Below are 18,499 nucleotides of genomic sequence, written 5' to 3'. Positions count from 1 at the left end.
ACCCTTGAAGAGTACAATCAACTTTCAAACTAGCATACCACAGTTGGCAGCTAGAATACAACAATACAACAGCCACTAAAAACAATAATACCTATACAAGTAGCAATATCTATACATAAGTGCCATTACAGTCTGCGCTTGAAGGAGGTCAGAGACTCTGCCATTCTGACATCCACCTGGAGGTCATTCCACCACCGTGGGACCAGAATAGACAGCAGTCGTGAGCGTGAAGTGCAGGTGTTGGGAGGGGGAGGCACGAGACGGCACAAAGTGGCAGAACAGAGGGGTCTTGTGCTCCTGACGAGCTGGTCGGAGCCTTGCATGGCAGCCAATCGCCATCGGTGTGTGAGTGTGTGTATGAATGGGTGAATGAGAAGCATCAATTGTACTGCGCTTTGGATAAAGGCGCTATATAAATGCCAACCATTAACCATTTACTTTGACCATGTAATGATTGTTGGCGCCAGACAGGGTGGTTTGAGTATCTCATAAACTGCTGATCTCCTGGGATTTTCACACACAACAGTCTCTCGAGCAGCGCTACTCAACTCCACGTCCTGTGGGCCTCAGTGCCTGCAGGTATCTGCTCCTACCATGCTCTACACCACCTGCTCTAGAGTTTGTGGAGAATGGTGCGAAAAACAAAAAACATCCGGCAGTTCTGCAGCCAAAAACACCTTGTTAATGAGAGAGGTCAGAATAGAAGGGCCAGACTGGTCAAAGCTGACAGGAACACACAATGGATTGGCTGCAGCAGCAGAAGACCAATAAGTCTAATAAATACCTAATAAAGTGCTTACTCGGTGTACGTCAACACTGACACAAAATACTTCAACAAGCTTGATAAGTTACGGTTACACACCTTGATAAAGGCTGCTAATATTATGGTTAAGTTTATGACTAGAGGTTCCATGGTACGGTATTTACATATATTTCTTATTGTACTAATCATAATTACTGTAACCAATGTGTCATTACTACTGCCCATATGACACTATACAATATTACCTATTCATCCCATATGGGGCATGGATAACAGTTGGCTCTACGAATTATAATTAGTTGCTGAAGGGTCAATGAGTGGAAAGGCTAATACCATGTGACTAGGTTTTTTGTTTTATGAAGTGATGTGTATTGTGTGTTGTTTGTAAGTGCACCATGATGATCCATTGAGAGCAGCATCAACTCCTGTTTTAGGAGCAAAAGCTCTTCTCCATAGATTACCACCCTGTCTCACATTGTTTCATACATGGAGAGCTGGGTCTTATCAGACTCACTCTCAAGATTGGCTTGTGCTACAAGTTCCCAGAATAAACATAGATCTTGGAAAGGCAGGTTTTAGATACAGTGCTCAATCCTCCTGGAATAATTAAAATCTTAAAGCTTGATTCTCTTGTGACTCTGGACAGTTTTAGAGAGCTCATAAATAACCTGTATTATACTAATTGTGAATGTTTTAAAAAATGTATTTTTATCTATTCATATCTTTCCTTTATTGTACTTTATTTATTTTTTTAATTTTTATTATTTAATTTGTTTGTTTGTTATTGCAGGTTAGGCTGATTGGAGAGTCTAAATTGCCCGTAGGTATGAGTGTGTGAGTGATTGGTGTGTGTGCCCTGCGATGGACTGGCGACCTGCCCAGGGTGTATTCCTGCCTTTCGCCCAATGTATGCTGGGATAGGCTCCAGCCCCCCTGCGACCCTGTTCAGGATAAGCGGGTTAGGATAATGAATGAATGAATTAATGAATTAATTAATGCTTGTTATTTCTCTGCATATTATGTTCTAATTATAAACTTGGCGCACTTTGAAAAGAGGATGCGTGTCCCTCAATGTGTCTCTGACTGTAAATAAAAGTGGATTGATCGTTTCTGCGCCATACACTACTCTGGTGAGCTGTCCGCTGTGACCTCGGCCTGTCACTGGGAGGGTACGGCTTTGATTCCCAGCTGGGCTGCTGCTGTTCCCTGGAGTGACGCACTTCATCTGCATCGCTTCAGCAAATATCCTGCTGTGTAAATGCTTTGTATCTTTTAAAAAAACAAATCTTGGTAAGTTGCTCTTGGATAGGATTGTTTGCTAAATGGCTATATGTTAATGTATTTGTGCGTTATAAGGGAAGGCCTGAAGGTAAAACTGACTATATTGCTTTGAGAGGGAATGTTTTAAACTGTTTTCTACCCTGCTACTATTTTGTAACTGCATTCTAAAATCCATGTAATTATAGTTTTGTCTGTGATTTCATTGCCCTAACTGCCTCTACTCACACTCTGCCTGTCTCTTAAGTGCACTCTGGGGTTTTAGGGTTACACATATATATTCCCAGATGAATAGCCTGGCTTCCCTCTCTAATTAACTGCTGTTTTGGATGAGCATTATCCTTGCAATCGCTGTTGTTTTTTTAAAATTAGGCATATTCAACATGAACTCATTTTTAAGCAAAGAGCTGATAAACCCGATCTTTGCGATAACATTTCATAAATTGTAAGGTGATATGTCCTCACAGCAGGTTTCATTCTTATAAAGCAAGGTGCTGCAACTGATGAAGTCTGTTTCTGAGGTTCCATTATACTGTGCATTATAATAACATTTAACTTATTGGGTTATCATACAGCACATTGATTTTTATCTATTGATCCATTAATAAAAGTGTTTACTGACATTTACTGTGTGTGTATGTGTGTGTGTGTGTGTGTGTGTGTGTGTGATAACAGAGTCCAGTGTGATCTAGTCTCCAGAAAATGGGTAACATGAACTCGCTTCCACCAGAAGCTAACTTCCGTTCAATGGTATTTTTTCTCCTGAGGAAAGTGGTTTATGATTCTGGTTGCTTATTGACTATCCCAGACACTAAAACACTTTGATTGATGTGAATTAGACCAATATTTATAGAGAAAACGACAAATAACTGCCCAGCATCCCTGTGGTCAAAAGACCGTGTTAGCTCACGATGGTCCAAACACCGCCGTATAAGCCTGCCTGGTTTGTAGTCTCTGGTTAGCAACAGCTTCCCCACCAAAGTGTCACAGTGGATCACTATTACCATGTCACTGTATGCTGAAAAGGATCGCCTATGTGACTCGTACCATGTTTTTATGAAAATGGAAGGAATTAGACACAAAAAACAAAGCTGATCTGGAAGTAATTTTGTATGTATTCGTCATGAAAGTTGCACTGTTCGGAACACAGTGAGTTAACTTGGTTTTCGGAACATGGTGAGTTTACGTTTGGTGGTATCAGAAATCATCCTGTTCAGACACATTCCTGCACTTATGTTGTGGTCAAACCGACAAAAGTGTCACACTCAATACTTGTACCCCTTCTATCTGCATGGGGTCCTACATGTGTACTCTGCCTGTATTGCAGGGTCATGTTTGCCAAGCTATGCAGGCTCAGTGATAGCATCATTCCTGAGGCAAGGTATTTATCTGATGCAGACGGCAAATGGCTTTGTGAACCAAGAATGTTTCCTCATGCAATGTGGATGAGAAACATATATTCATGGGAGAGGGATGTCTCTCTCATTGCTTTGTTCTGATGGGATATTTCACATTCAGTTGTTCCACAATAAAAACATCTTTCTGCAAAAAAGCCCCAAAAAGTTCCAGTTCCAGTTCCCTGCTAAACTACACTGCACTGGGGAGGCAGGAGAGTGTCCAAACCTGTCTGGCTCTTTGAGACTTTGTACTCCTTCAACAAAGCTAAGGGAAGTTTGATAGAGAGTGTCATTAAAGCCTCGTTAGCATCACGCTTTGAAAAGCCTGCCTCCTGCAGATAAACATGAACATGAAACCAGTCCATGTTGACTCCCTCGACACTGATGGGTTGGTTAGATGGGGGGGGATTCTCAAGATGGCTGGGCATAATGAGGCAAGACATAGAGACGTTAAAACTGCTTCTTCTCCTGCATGGTGGAGCCACCCTTGTCTTCTCCTCTCCCGCTCGCACAGAGCAATTGCAGTTGATTAGCACTGGGTTTAGGCAAGGCCGCCATAATATTTTTTTGGAAGTTGATATAGTCTGGTAAACAACAGTTCCTGAGGGATATTTCAGCTTTATAAGACTGGGGCTGGCATTTAATCAAAATTTTTACTTAACTTTGAGTCAAAATAAAAATAATCCAAGTGTTAATTTGTTTTATTATAACAATTACAGTTTGGTGAGTTACTTTTTTTTTATTGTACCTGTGAAGGTAAAAATCACCACGTATTTGTAAATCTGAATTATGGAGCCCAGGCTTCAGTTTTGACTAAAATTACTGGATTAAATTCTGTAATTGTACAATTGATCGTACTTTTGTATCCATAGCTGTATATTTCCTGAAGCACCTGACGTCTAGCAGAAGTCAAAGTCAGAAAAACACATAATTTCTTGTCCTGAATACAATCAACATTCATCCTTAACTTTGACTCACAATGAATTATTTTTGTTCTTTTCTACCTTCACAAACAGGTTAGATGGTAGTATTGTTGATTAATGAACTCATCAAACTGTGTTGATGACGAGAAAAACACAAGCATTTAACAGTGGGTCGCAAACGCTGACTCCAGCTTCGACCCATTGTGCCCCAAATCTTCACAACACTGTATGCAACATCTACTGCCATCTTGTGGAAATGTCTTTCATCTGTGAGGGGAAATGTGCATAGTACTAATACTGTATAGACTATATTGTTGGTGTATTAAAACACTTTTATTTTTGTGCACACACATCCATTATCACTTTAAGATTGTTTGAATGTACAAATGACATGAACTGATTTACCATCAAAGGCTGGCACATATGGCTGACTACATCACATTGCATTGAAGACAGATGTCTGGCACAGTCAGTTAATTTAATTTGCATGTCAACACAATTTTAAAATGACAATGGATGTATTTGAATGTATTTATTTATTTTGTGTATATTTTATATGTCTGCTAATAATAAATAAATGTGACTGGAATTAAATCCAAAAACATATATATTTATATAAGAAAGAAAACAGTTCCCTCAATGCCAGGAATATTGTTTGTGTTGACTCCTGCGATGATGCTGTTCTTCTCTGTTTCTCCACAGTGTTCATCATGGGCTCGGGCCTGCTGGTGTACCCCTTTGGGCTGAACTCCTCCCTGGTGAAGTCGTTTTGTGGTAATTCGGATATCTACAACGCAGGAGAGTGCCAGATCGGCTGGGGCTACATGCTGGCCATCGTTGGGGTCATGCTCACCATCTTTCTGCCTTTCTTTGCAAAGTATGCACCGAAAGATCACATGTCTCCAACGCCTCTGCCCACTATTTTATAATGAGCGTGCTTCCTCTCCCCCGTTCCACCTTAGTGAAGGCACTGGAACTCCTGCCTGCACCTTATTGGCTGAAGTGAAATGCCCACCACAAACAGGACCCAAGGCATTGTCTTCCTCCATGCTGTACAATACGCCACTTCACAGATGATTTGCTGTTTCATGAAACTGTTACTACTGGCCATTTTCTACATGTGGAAAGAAGAAGCCTTTATTTTCCTATCATAGGATAGATAAAGAAATTCATCAGCCAGTTTTTATATTTTTTTGCACCTCCGTTTCTCATTTGTATGTGATGAAATGTATACAACATCTTGTGCAAACATCCAGTTTTAAACATTGGTGTGTATTATGTGTAACGGGCAGTGTGGTTGCATATTTGTATTATTTATGTGTTTAACTCAAATGTATTTTAATGTTGCCAACTGTGACAAGTTACCATCACTGAAAAGCAAAACAATTGCTCTCACATTCCAAAAGTATCCTATTGAACTATCAGGGATTGTTTTCAATGATAGATTATTGGAGCAATTTGTGTAAATTCTTTCACTGAAAGAGAAACACATCTTCAGGGACATCACTTGACATGAAAAACAGAGTCCAAGGAACTGCAAACACTTTCCTGGATAACACAACAGCAAATGGACTCTGAGAAGAGATACAAAAAGATCTCCAAACAAGCAGTCAAAATGGCGAGGATAGAGACAGTGTGATCTGAACATCCTCTCTGTTATCTGGTAACTAGATCAGCTAGATAGAGGTGAGCTGTGTTCATATAAAGGGAACTGTACAATACATAGAGATGCGATCTCGAACTGGAGAGTGAATATATTGATGTCATAATTCATTCTGAGAGAAGCATTCGTAAAGTTAAATGAATTATTTTTTATCCACACATATTTTCAAACTACACAGCTTCCCTCTTAGCAGCATCTGTCTGTATTGTTTTTTTCAGGTTTGGCTTTGCTTGTCAAGTGGATGTGCTATGATTGCATAGTATATATCTTCACTCTTTTTCTTAAGTGTTTAAATAACTGATTGTGTTGAAGTCCTGAAAAATGAAAACACAATACAACCTGTGCATTTATCCTTGTTCTGTGTAGCCCAGATGTAAAAAGGTGAAGCTCTTGATGATAAACCTTGAAGATAATACTTGCTTCTGAAAATACTGCACTGGCTTTAAAGCAGTGGTGGAAAACACACAGTCAAATGTGCTATATTATCAGATTCATAATGTATATGAACAATACATATTTGAATCTATGAAAAATATAATTATATTTTATTTTAATTAATACATATTTCATAAACAGTGTGATGTTATACAATCATGGAATTTATTAATAGTTTATTTAATTTTGTCTTAATTTGAATTTGAATATGAGCTATTTTTCATAAATATATGGCATGTATTAGCATACACTCATGGACTTGGCCCACTTACAAGTTTGGGTCATCTACAAGATTAAGTTCCCCACCATTGTTTTAAACCCTGAAGTACGGTAAACAGTAGTGAAAATAATAGAATAGGAATCGAAAAAATGAAAACAATTGATTTAATCTTGTTTAAAGTTTGAATTGGAAAATGACAAACCAAGCGTGACCAAACCAACCTGTGCCTTCACACAGTGTACTGCAACAGCAACAAGGCTATAACCAGGACATGTCCAGTCTCTATTAAAACTATGTATACATCATGGGTCTGTGAAATGTGTACAAATATTTCAACCAGTGTTTGTGATATTATATGGGGGGGTTATTGAAAAACATTTTTATTGAACCGCTACGACGATTGGTAGCAACAATTTAGTGCTATTTTTATAATTTTGTTGTGGGAAAATGGATAAACATTGATACATGAACACATTTTGTGGACAATCAACAAACATTTGCTCGATTTGCGAATACATCTTTCTAATTTTGAACCTTTTGACGTTCCATACGTCAGGTGGGTTTTTCGTCAAACTGGTGACCAATAAAAATGCATACTGTTTGGTGAAGACCAATCAAGGCGTAAGTTATACGCGGTCCTTTCGCAAGACAACGGAAGTGGAAGATTGTTAAACAACATGAGGAATTTCGCTACGTATTTTACACGTATAACTAGTTATTTTTCAAATAAAATATAGCTATTGTTCGGTGTTTTCATCTAGCAATCATATAGTAGCCAATTAGCTACATTTTTTATCTATCGTTGTCATGCTGGTATCTTGAGATCGTCTTCGTTTAACTTTATCCAGCTCTAGAAGATACCCTGGGTATTTTAAACCATTTTGTGTATGCTAGCTAGCGTATATTGTTAGCTAGCAAACTAACTAGTTATCCAACTTAGCTGACGGTAGCTCCCTCGTTGTTAATGCTTGCAGGATTCAGTGGAATAAGTAAGTGCATACTATGGATTCCTGCGACTCTGAAAACCTGCCGATTTTCCAGCACAAGAAAAAACTTGTAAAAGCAGTCCAAGTCAACCCATTCTTGGTCGTTACGGGAGAGACTGGTAGTGGGAAAACTACCCAGCTTCCGCAGTACTTGTACCAAGCAGGTAGATCCCGTTCCTTTTGCTTATGTGTGTTAAGCTCTGTTTTGGATTAGGTAGTGGCACGTTTTCCCCCCCCTGTGAATAAGGGTCTTAGCGACTGCAAGCTCTTAACAGATGCTAATTGCAATAGGACAGCAACGTTAGTATATTCCGGTGTGTAGTCTGGTGTAATAATCTGTACTGTAAATTAACCTTGAACGAATAGCAGAGGCCGAAAATTTGTGTCGTTTTTCCACTTGAAAAGGATTTGGGAAGGATGGTAAGATCGGTGTGACCCAGCCACGCAGAGTGGCAGCTATTACAGTCGCCCAGAGAGTGTCGCAGGAGATGGGCTGTTCTCTTGGGAGAGAAGTTGGGTACCAGGTGCGCTTTGATGACTGCTCCACTGAGGTGAGACTGCCGATATGCTCACTTAAAAGCTTAAATCACTGAAACCTCTCAAATGATCAACGTTAATGTCACATTTAACAGCGAAATAAAACCACAAAGCATTGAAATGAAAGCATTATAAACAGAGGAAAATATAATGTCTGTTGATCCTGGAAGACTATTTAGAAATGTTTGTTATGTTTAATTATGTAATGAGGCCCCGGTGTAGCCAGGATAAAATCCATACAGCTATTACCCCCTCATTGCTCCAGGGGGGATTGTCCCCTGCTTAGTCTAATCAACTGTAAGTTGCTTTGGATAAAAGTGTCAGCTAAATAACTGTAATTGCCGCTTCCTTATTGTGCTTGCATGCGTGCAGAAATAATCACCGTGAACCCTGCTAAAGTAGTTGTAGGCAGAGCATGCCTATATTAAAAGGTTTAAAGCTTGGATCTTTTCTGCATTAACAGAACACAATCATTAAGTACATGACAGATGGCTGCCTGCTAAGGGAGATTCTGGCAGACCCTAGTCTTACGCAGTACAGTGTGGTGATCCTGGATGAGGCTCATGAGAGGAGCTTAAACACGGTGAGTTCGGCATGGCTGCCACACGACCTAGAGTAATTCAAGAATAAAATGTTTTCCGTTCATCAGTAATATTTTGTTTTATTAGTTCAGTTACCAATTAGACTTGTACAGCCTGTAAACACTGTAAACTCAATTAACTGCTGTTTGTGATGCGATGGTCCATGTGTGTCACAGGACATCTTGCTCGGCCTCTTGAAGAGGAAGGTGCTGCTGGCTCGAGGGGGTTCCTCCAGCCGCCGCATCCCTCTGAAGGTGGTGGTAATGTCAGCCACGCTGGAGACAGACAAGCTGTCTGCCTTCCTCGGGGACTGTCCCGTCTTCACCATCCCCGGACGGACGTTCCCCGTGGCTGAGAGATTCTGTGGCTTGATCGGGCCCAAGGATACGGACAGCACAGTCTACGTGAAGGAGGTGGAGTGTGCTGCCGCTCCCTACGAACTGTTGATGTACAGATTTTTCAGTATTTATGTGCAGGGATAAGAAGTGTATCAGATAAGAATCAGATAAGAATCTGTATCATATGGGACTGTTTCGAATATAATGATTCAGTCATCAGCACTGGCATATCTCATGTTGTTATCTCATTTGTCCATCAGGTTGTGAAGGTGGCGCTGGATCTGCACACCAGTGAGCAGGCCGGGGACATACTTGTGTTTCTTACAGGTGCGTGAGCCTCATACGCTCTTTCCGTGTGGTTTAAGTCATGAAGGGGAAAACTGGAGAATCCCCTGGGCTGGAAATCTAGGCAGGATATCCCTGAGGTGATTATATACTGTCTGCAGCCAAGGAGTTTGACAAGAACAATTTTATCTCCAAATTTATGTCTGTCCTTGGGGAGGGATGTCACAGTTTCCCTCTTTGAGACCACAGAGAGCAGGCATTGTGCTAATGGGAAGTGTACAAGTTCTCTCGGGTCCAAAGTCTCAATACTAAGCTTGAAGTGGAGTCTGTGTTATACAGTGAGAATGTAGGTTTCACACGTTTATTAATGTATTTGGGTATTCTTTGTGTGATATGTTCTGATACAATGCCAACTTTATTTTGAAGGCATTGAGAAAGCCCTTCCTGATAATATCCTATGTGATTATTTGGTTGTGATAGGATGGACGTCATTTTGGAGTTTTTATAATTTTTTATCTTCACTTGTGATGTGGCAGGTCAGTCTGAGATTGAGAAGGCTTGTGACATGCTATATGAGAAGGCCGAAAGCATCGACTACCGCTACGACGTTCACGACCGCACGGTCGACGGCCTGTTGATTCTGCCCCTTTATGGATCCATGCCAACAGGTAAGGCACCTAAATGGGGAAAAGATGCTTCTCAGAGCAGTACTGTCAACAGTTTTATTTGTTTGTGCACTGGAGGCATAGCTCATCATAAGGTTAATTCACCCAAAGACTTGGCCCATAAAAATGATATGGCACCATCCACTTCTTGAGCAAAGTCAGCTGACTGACCTGTCGAAAAACCTCAGGTGAAACTGGTAGCACCTGCACAGCAGCTAGTGTCCTTTAGACCCCATCAGACTTGTGAATCGTTTCATCGTGGATAAATTATTTTTCTCTCAACAGATCAGCAAAGGCAAATTTTTCAGCCACCCCCGAAAGGCGTAAGGAAATGCGTGGTCGCCACCAACATTGCCGCAACGTCCCTGACGATTAATGGGATCAAGTGAGTCAGACGGCAGGTCCTTCAGCAGGACTCCTGTGATTTACATACTGACAACCTGCCTTCAGAACTGAATTACTGAAGCTGTTTAATCACATAATTACCAGGGCTTCATTATATATGCATTAATATGCATGAGAAAACATGCTTGTTGTGTTTAATATTGAGCTTCGTTGATGTGAAAATATTATAAATGAGACTGTTATCCCTGGATGAATAGATATCTACCTATATATGAAATTGAAAATATAACAAAATTATGAAAATGCATACTATTACTGTATATACTATTAACTACTGGCTTATCCACCTCTGGTAGTGCATGTTCCGATACTTATATTTACATGTTCCGATACTTACTGTGTATAGGACCTGCAAAAAGGAGTGGTGTGGATTATACTGAAGAGACACTGCATATCCAAATGTTTAAAGAATGTTGTCATTGACACTTTCTCTGAATCCTCTGTGACCTTCGTATTTGCTACAGATATTAGCTCGGTTCTCAGTTTAATATTTCTTTTGTGCTTGAATCTCTCGGGCAATGCTAAATGTTAAGATTCAGAGCAAACGGCCAGAACTCACTTGATATGCAGATAGGCATGTTTAGAAGGTAAGTACATTTATTCTGAATAACAGTCCCCCATAACCGCTCAGAATACATTAATTTACTTGTTTAATATGTATCGAGTGAGTGGCAATTTCTCCTGCATCTCGGCAACCTTGAGATTTAATCTGGGATCTGCATATTGTAATGTTGTTTGTAATGGTTCTGCTGCTCACAGAAAAGGAAAAGCGGACTGCCATTGGACATCAATCACAGGCACTTGTAACTTAATGCGCATTATACTCTGTTGCAGGTATATTGTGGACAGTGGGTTTGTGAAGCAACTGAATCATAATTCCAGAGTGGGCCTGGACATTCTAGAAGTTGTTCCCATTTCTAAGTAAGATCCAGATTTCTGCATTCATTTGTACTTTAACATCAACAATATATATATATATACATATATACACACACACACACACACACACACACACTACTGTTGAAATGTTTGGGGTCACCTTGGCCGTTTCAGATTTAATATTTTCTCTGTTTGTAATCAAACAAGTCATATGTGGTCAAAGCGTATACTCACAGCTTTTATTAAAGGGTATTTTTATAGTGTATATATGTATATTTTATTTACCATGGGCAATGTTCAGTACAGTCATGCAATTCATTGTACCCAAATTAGCCAAAAAGCTACTTTGCATTAGTAGCCCCAAATGAGATGATATGTCATAATTCAGAGGATATTTTTGTGGTGACCAATAACAAATGTTTGGGTGGGGGTGGGAGTCTGGCGGTGGTGTTCTCCCTGGTGACGTGTCGATGCTGAACAGGAGCGAGGCGCAGCAGAGGGCGGGCAGAGCCGGGAGGACCTCCGCCGGGAAGTGCTTCAGGATCTACAGCAAGGAATTCTGGGAGAAATGCATGCTGGAGTACACGGTCCCAGAGATCCAGAGGACCAGCCTCACTGCCGTCATCCTCACGCTCAAGTGTCTCGGAGTCCATGATGTCATCAGGTGGGGCCAGCTCCGCCCTGGCATAGGGACAAGACAAGAGGGCACTGTTTGGCGTAGCATTTACCCGAGTGGATTGCATGTTTGCACTTTGTATAACAGTGACCGCTGTTGAGCTGAAACTTGAGGAGGCAGGACACATGCCCTTAAACTGATTGTAGGTCTCGACTTGTTTTAAATCATTGTCCTTGATCGACTATCAGGTTAAGTCACAAAGTACTCGGTACCATAAGGTGTAGCCAGTTCTCCTGAATTAGGTATGACGTGAAATAAAACGTTTTATTTGCACCGAAACCGCACATTTCTATCAATGTTGTTAAAAAGTGTGCATACGTGTAGGTACTCTTTGTTTTCTGCACTCGCACTCATATAGTCAATATTCATGGCAATAATCTACAATACGCAGATTTTGTAGCTTAAACAATCCCAAAGCACTGGTTAGATAGCCTTTACTCCAACGTGGTATTCAATAGAAAAGCTGTGCGTTTAGCTTCCAATGGATTATTCAAGGAAAATGATCGAACACAGGTCAAGGCCAATAATTAGTTTAAGGGGATGTTTTCTGCCTCCTAAATTTTAAGCTCTGCAGCTGCAACTGGTATATATACACCTGTAAAGAGAAATATCATTGTCAGTATAAAGAATGCAGTATTCCTGGCAGTAGAGAAGAGGGTAATTTTATGGAGCATTTAGGGGTGATGACATTAATTTCATATTGTAACTGCAGCAGCGAATGGAATCATAATTGAGTTCAAAAGATCAGTGGTCTGTATCTGCATGCTAATTAAAACAAAACAAGCCTGGCTGCATTAAAAATAAGCCTTCAAGAATTGATTTGATATCAGACAAAAAGGAGTGACCAGTTTGGTATTTGCACTCGCAGTTGATTGAGATCTGAGGGAGTCACACCACGCTGGTTGTTTTTTTTTCCCGTCAAGGTTCCCTTACCTCGATCGGCCTGAAGAGAGGTTTATCCTGGAGGCCCTAAAGCAGCTGTACCAGTGTGATGCTATAGACAGGTGAGTAACATGCTCCTGGATCCTGCCTAAGGGGAATGGGTTTGCTGAATCAGACACTTAATTTCCAGAGCAGTCAGGCTTTCCCCCTCTCTGGCACTCAGAGCAATATGAAATATGTCCCAAGTCCATTGAATATGAATGTGAATCAGTTTGTGCTGGTTGGAAGTGATTAATCGGTGCTTGGCTTAAAGAAGTTGTGGCTTTATCCTTATTATCTGGCTCTGTGCCCACCCACCCCCCTCCGGCTGAAGGAGAGGTCATGTGACCAGGCTAGGTCGACTGATGGTGGAGTTCCCCCTGCCTCCTGGTCTCACTCGGGCCCTACTGAAGGCTGCGTCCATGGGCTGTGAAGACCTGCTGCTCCCTGTGGCTGCCATGTTGTCCGTGGAGAACATCTTTATTCGACCAGGTAACAGTCCCATACCCACAGTTTAGTTCCCGTGGTTGAAGATGGCGTCCATTGGAAAACCAGCCACGTCGATGTTGTTTTGGGAATCTTTGTGTTGTGCTGCCCCCTGCAGGCCAGCCAGAGAAGCAGCAGGACGCTGAGAGGGAGCACATGAAGTTGATAGCGGACTCGGGCAGCTGCAACGACTTCACCGTGCTGCTGAGCGTGTTCCAGAAATGCAGAGCCAGGTTCTTATATCTCATCTCCTTTCAGTGGCAGCCTGTACAGTCGGAGTAAAAACCAATTTAGTGTGAAACCGGGGAACTTCTCTGTGATGTGTCTGATCTATGAGCTGTTTTTGTTATCCAGTGACTCGCCGTCTGCGTGGTGCAGGGATCACTGGGTCCACTGGAGGGCGCTGAAGTCAGCCTTCAGCATAGAGACCCAGCTGCGAGACATTCTTCTCAGACTGAAACAGGTGACCCCCCCCCCCCCCAGTACCACCAGTAACGCAATCATGCAGATGGTCTGGAATTTGTGTGTTTAACATGGGACAGGGCAGATATTCTCTGGTCTTACCTGGAGTAAACCAGTCTGTGGACCGGGTGTGCTTTTGTTCATTGTTACAGCAAAGAGACTTTCCAGTGGAGAAATTTGATGGCAGTCGGAGTGAGCTCTTCCGGAGGTGTCTCTGCACAGGGTACTTTGCTAATGTGGCCAGAAGGTACGTGAGAAATGCTGTGAATGAATACAGAACGGCAGTGTAAAAATGTGACACACAGACCCCTTCTCTCTAAAGGTTTTTACATTTACCACCTCTGATGCCACAATCCTATTAATTTTTGGAAGCTTACAATCATAGTTCCACAAGGGGTCTTAATCATTTATGGTTATAATCAAAATTCAAAGGATTTTCATATTTTATAATGGTATGATTTCAGCAGAATTGACCACACTTTTCAAGCCATGAGCTGTAGTGGAAGAGGACAATGATTAATGATTCTACTATTCAAAACGTCCATATATAAATAATGACGACTTTATATAATGGAGCAGTGTCCTCTACAGGTGAAATTGGAAAGCGGAAATGCAACACCTGTCTGTCACAGCACAGCACAGCACAAAAAACTACATTTTCGGGTTGGCGCCAAGGTGTCTAATGTCGTTCTTTAAGAGTCAAACAAAATGTACTGACTTAGAAATTGAGTTCTAGCAAGAAAGCCATCTGTTAAAGTACCACAGGGAGAAAACGCCATGGTAACCACTCTTGTTGATTGGCGCCTCACTCCCCAGAGGCAGAGAGAGATTGCTGTGCGGCTCGTTCATTTACCTCGGACAGGCTATCTCCGTATCAGGGAAGGTCAGAGATGCAGGGAAATTGAGTCATCTAGAGGGCCGAGCCCCATATCTGTTCAGTCGTGTGCACGTTCTTTAGGCTGACTATGCTTCAGACCGTTCCAGAAATTGTAACGCAACTACAGTGTTTAACCATGTCTTTGCCACTTCACTACTGAATTCAGTCGTTTGAATAGTATACTGGCATTCACTTCAGTAGTTGGATGGGTGGTATTTGGATTATGTCCACAAAATGGTGTTTAAAGATGGGTCATACCTCTCAAGTGTTGACAGTGTCTTTTCTGCAGGCTGCACTGATCTGCTGTCAGCCATCGATTTTGTCAGTTTTGCTGAGTTGTGCTGTTTTTGCTCATTCTGTTGTGATACAACCCATCATACCACTTTCTGACGAGCTGAATTTTAAAAAGTTCAATGCATAGCTTATTACCATTCAAGGCATGCAATCTGAAATGGAAATACTAATGTCTTAACCCTTGTGTTGTCTTAATGGTAAAAAATGACCCACCACTGTGTTTAACAGCAGAGAAAACCTCCTAAATTATTATTTTTTGACTTGAAATTTGACAACAACGTTTGTGATGAGTGACAGGTTCTTTCTTAATTGATTTATTGATTTGGGGTTTAAAATGCAATTAAGCTGCTTTATTTTAGGGGTTTAGTGAAGGCGGGTCATTTTTTTACCCTTAGGACAAGGGGAGTGTACATAATGTTAAGACTACACAAGGGTTAATAGTAATGGCACAGTACACTACACTATAACCAATGCAATACATCTCATTGTTGGCACAGATGCATGCATTGATTAAATAAATCTCAATATTTCCATTTTACTGGTCATGAGTTGTAAGGCCTCTGTCAGACAATGCATCGTTTCTTTCCCAGGGCAGTGGGAAGAACATTTTGCACAATGGACGGGCATGGATCTGTGGTCCACATTCACCCATCATCCGCAGTGAGGAAAAACAAAAAAATCCTGCAATAAGATAACGGTCAAGAAGCCCTTTCACATCCTCTCAATTTGTGAGAGGTCTACTTGACATTTGTGTATCTGAATCTTTAGTGTCTTCTAAGGTGCTTTACCTGAGCCTCTGATATCCTCTCAGCTGATTTACCTGAATTTCCTTCATTATCGCAGCTCTTTCAGCAGGAGAGCCAGCTGGACTGGATCATCTTCCACGACGTGCTGGTCACCTCCCGGGTGTACGTGAGGACCGTGTGTCCCGTCCGGTACGAGTGGGTGAAGGACCTGCTGCCCAAACTGCACGAGGTGGACGCATATGAGCTGAGCAGTGTGGCCAGGGAGGAGGTGACGGATGAGGAGGTGGCTAAGTGGGAGGCCAAGGAGGCGGCCAAAAGACAAGCAGGTGAGCGGTCCTTGGTAGGTGAAGGGTCAGCAGCAGGTTCTTTGCAAGGAGCTACTGTGAAAAGGCATCAGTGGTTATGTCCATAAAAATTATTGGATATATAATTATAATTAAATACAACTATTTAATGATATGGGACATTCCTTGTGTTTGGTGCACCCAACCTGCAGACTACAGGAGGAAGTTTAGGTCTGCTCTGATATTTTTGTTTAATTAATTTGCCCATGGGAAATTGAAAATGTAAAATACTATCACTTGCGCAATACAGTGCCAATACTTTAATACAATATTAAAGCAGCTTCAAGGCCATTCAATCCTCTTGCAGGTCAAAAATCCATTGTCATAGCTTTCGTTCTCCAGATTCTGGGAGAGGAACGCTACAGTGTATCCATACTCTCAAACAGAGTTGCCAATATCACAACGAGCAGTGCCCTCGCGTATAATCATTCTACACAAAAAAATGACCAGTTGCGGCCTTTCCATGAATGTTGACCAGACTAATTATTTGCAGCAGTTGGCTAATACTATAAATCTTACTATTAAACAGACTTGGCCTCAGTCATTCATTGTAACATTCCAATTCAAATAAATATGGTTGGATATCTTCAAAAGCTCTTTTTCAGACTTTGAACACTCTTTCTTTGTAAAAATGCGATCCATCTGCAGACTACTGGAGCCTTTAACATATATAATGCAAGAAATCAATCTGAGATTAAAGCTCTGAGCAGAAACCTATCCTCAACCCTCAACCATATTTTATATGCATATCCTGAGAGAAAAGGCTTCAGTCAGGTATAAAGCGAGGAGGGGATTACTGCTGTTTTCAACTTGGATTTTGTGGGGTGGTAAGGAGGCTGAATTTTTTTCCAGTGAGTTATAAATTGAATTTCCATCACTCGCTTCACTGGAAAACAGCATCATGACTAAAAGTAGTTCAGCACGATTTCCACCGTGACCCTGGCTTTCAGCGTAAACACCAACTATATTTGGAAGATCGTTTGTGCTAATTTTAGATTCTTGGTGGGTTCACCTTTGTGTGGGTGTCTCATTTTGGTGTGTGTAGGGATGGATCATGGATAGTGCCTGGTTGCTTGTAGGCAGGGATTAGTGTAAGGGGCAGAGTGACCATTCTCCGCCTGGCTTTGTGGAGAGTTCTCTTTCACTCTGATGGCTCTGGTCTCCCTGCAGGGGAGTCTGCGGAGGACATGGCGAAGAAAGCGGAGAGGAGGAACGACGACACGTCGGTGTCCGAGGCCCGAGCACGGTACCTGCAGAGGAAGCAGGAGAGGAGGCACCAGAAAGCGCCCTGACCCGTGGGAGCGGCAGGACTGGCTGGAAGGCTGCTGCTCTCCAGAGGGAAAGCGGAGGGGGCCCTGGAATGTCGTGCCCTGCATTCCTGCCTCAGCCTGACAGCACAGCAAGCCCACTAAGTAACAGGGGAAATCGCATACTTCAGTGGGGAATGCTGGGCCACTTCCTCTCCGGAAAGAAATCTCCCCTCACAATCCGTTGCGTCGCGAGTGCTGTTCCCGGTTATAGAGCAAGGTGCACATGAGCGCCACATCGCAAGAGCACATGATGGGCTGCTTCCTGATGGCAGACAAGGAAGTTCACTGCTGTCATTACATGCCTCATGAACTTGTGGGCTGGTGTAAGCTATGCAGACTGGGACCTATAGAGATGAAAGCTGTGCACTTTCTCCCCTGCTGATGGTGGGGCTATGTACGCCAATATGAAACTGAATAAAGGTTTTTATAACATTCAATGCTCACATGTAACATTCAGTTTACATTTAAATGTAATCAATTGACGTTCAAATATCATTTTAATAAGAGTAACAAACAGTAAGCAAGGAGTGAATGTGCCATTTCATGTATAACTGTCGTATGAATATAGATACAAGAATGAATGTGTCAGATTGTAGTTTGGGATTACTTTTCCATAGTTTGCCGTAATGGGACAAAGACATTTTTTCTTGATTTGGCTCTGTCCTCCACAATTTCAGTTTTGTAACCAAACCAATGGTTACATCTCCACTTCTATAAAAGGGTGTTTTACTACACTTTGGTTTCACCCGGTACAAATTACTGCACTCATTATTATACCGCCCACTATATTTCAAGGCACCATAATGTTTGGGACAAATGGCTTCACAGTTATTTCTGATTAAGTCGGGTTTATTCAATTCAATTGCTTCCTTTGTGCAGGTAAAGCGGAGAGCTTTTAGTATGTCGTCTTGATTCTGCTTTTAATTATGCAAGTTATTGTTATGGTTTGGGCATGCATGTCCGCCACTGGTACTAGCTCACTTGTCTTCATCGATGACTGCAGCAGCAGGATGAATTCTGAAGTGTAC

General features: G+C 41.7%; 2 protein-coding genes across 3 annotated transcripts in view; both read left to right on the top strand.

Moving 5' to 3' along the window:
• LOC133108101 (LHFPL tetraspan subfamily member 7 protein-like) overlaps window positions 1-7,015 on the top strand; it is a 29,964-nt gene extending 22,949 nt beyond the window's left edge. The window contains exons 3-4 of the mRNA XM_061217524.1: window positions 5,064-5,238; window positions 5,324-7,015. Coding sequence (XP_061073508.1) covers window positions 5,064-5,238; window positions 5,324-5,438 — 290 coding nt within the window. The 3' untranslated portion in view covers window positions 5,439-7,015. The remainder of the gene's footprint in view (window positions 1-5,063; window positions 5,239-5,323) is intronic.
• A 295-nt stretch (window positions 7,016-7,310) lies between these two features.
• On the top strand, window positions 7,311-17,908 carry dhx40 (DEAH (Asp-Glu-Ala-His) box polypeptide 40). 2 transcript variants are annotated; one of them, XM_061217018.1, is made up of 18 exons: window positions 7,311-7,545; window positions 7,654-7,829; window positions 8,071-8,216; window positions 8,666-8,785; window positions 8,960-9,196; window positions 9,382-9,448; window positions 9,943-10,074; window positions 10,357-10,456; window positions 11,311-11,397; window positions 11,837-12,019; window positions 12,955-13,035; window positions 13,287-13,444; window positions 13,557-13,671; window positions 13,793-13,901; window positions 14,053-14,147; window positions 15,662-15,731; window positions 15,915-16,143; window positions 17,332-17,908. In XM_061217018.1, the coding sequence occupies exons 2-18, from the start codon at window positions 7,682-7,684 to the stop codon at window positions 17,451-17,453; spliced, it is 2,199 nt and encodes a 732-aa protein (XP_061073002.1). In that variant the 5' UTR covers window positions 7,311-7,545; window positions 7,654-7,681; the 3' UTR covers window positions 17,454-17,908. The 2 variants fall into 2 exon arrangements, with proteins under 2 accessions (XP_061073002.1, XP_061073003.1); XM_061217019.1 differs by lacking the exons at window positions 15,662-15,731; window positions 17,332-17,908 and having other exon boundaries at window positions 7,311-7,829; window positions 15,915-16,137.
• The last annotated feature ends 591 nt before the right edge of the window (window positions 17,909-18,499 follow it).

Source organism: Conger conger, chromosome 13 (genome assembly GCF_963514075.1).
Source record: "Conger conger chromosome 13, fConCon1.1, whole genome shotgun sequence".
Taxonomy (NCBI): domain Eukaryota; kingdom Metazoa; phylum Chordata; class Actinopteri; order Anguilliformes; family Congridae; genus Conger; species Conger conger.
This window is presented reverse-complemented; position numbering and strand designations above follow the sequence as displayed.

What these genes read in the sequence shown, in the direction of transcription:
- dhx40 (XM_061217018.1), top strand. Translation starts at nt 7,682, where the DNA reads ATGGATTCCTGCGACTCTGAAAACCTGCCGATTTTCCAGCACAAGAAA. An exon ending in CTGACGATTAATGGGATCAA is followed by an intron (nt 10,457 to 11,310) that starts GTGAGTCAGACG and finishes ACTCTGTTGCAG; the next exon opens with GTATATTGTGGACAGTGGGT. An exon ending in GAACATCTTTATTCGACCAG is followed by an intron (nt 13,445 to 13,556) that starts GTAACAGTCCCA and finishes TGCCCCCTGCAG; the next exon opens with GCCAGCCAGAGAAGCAGCAG.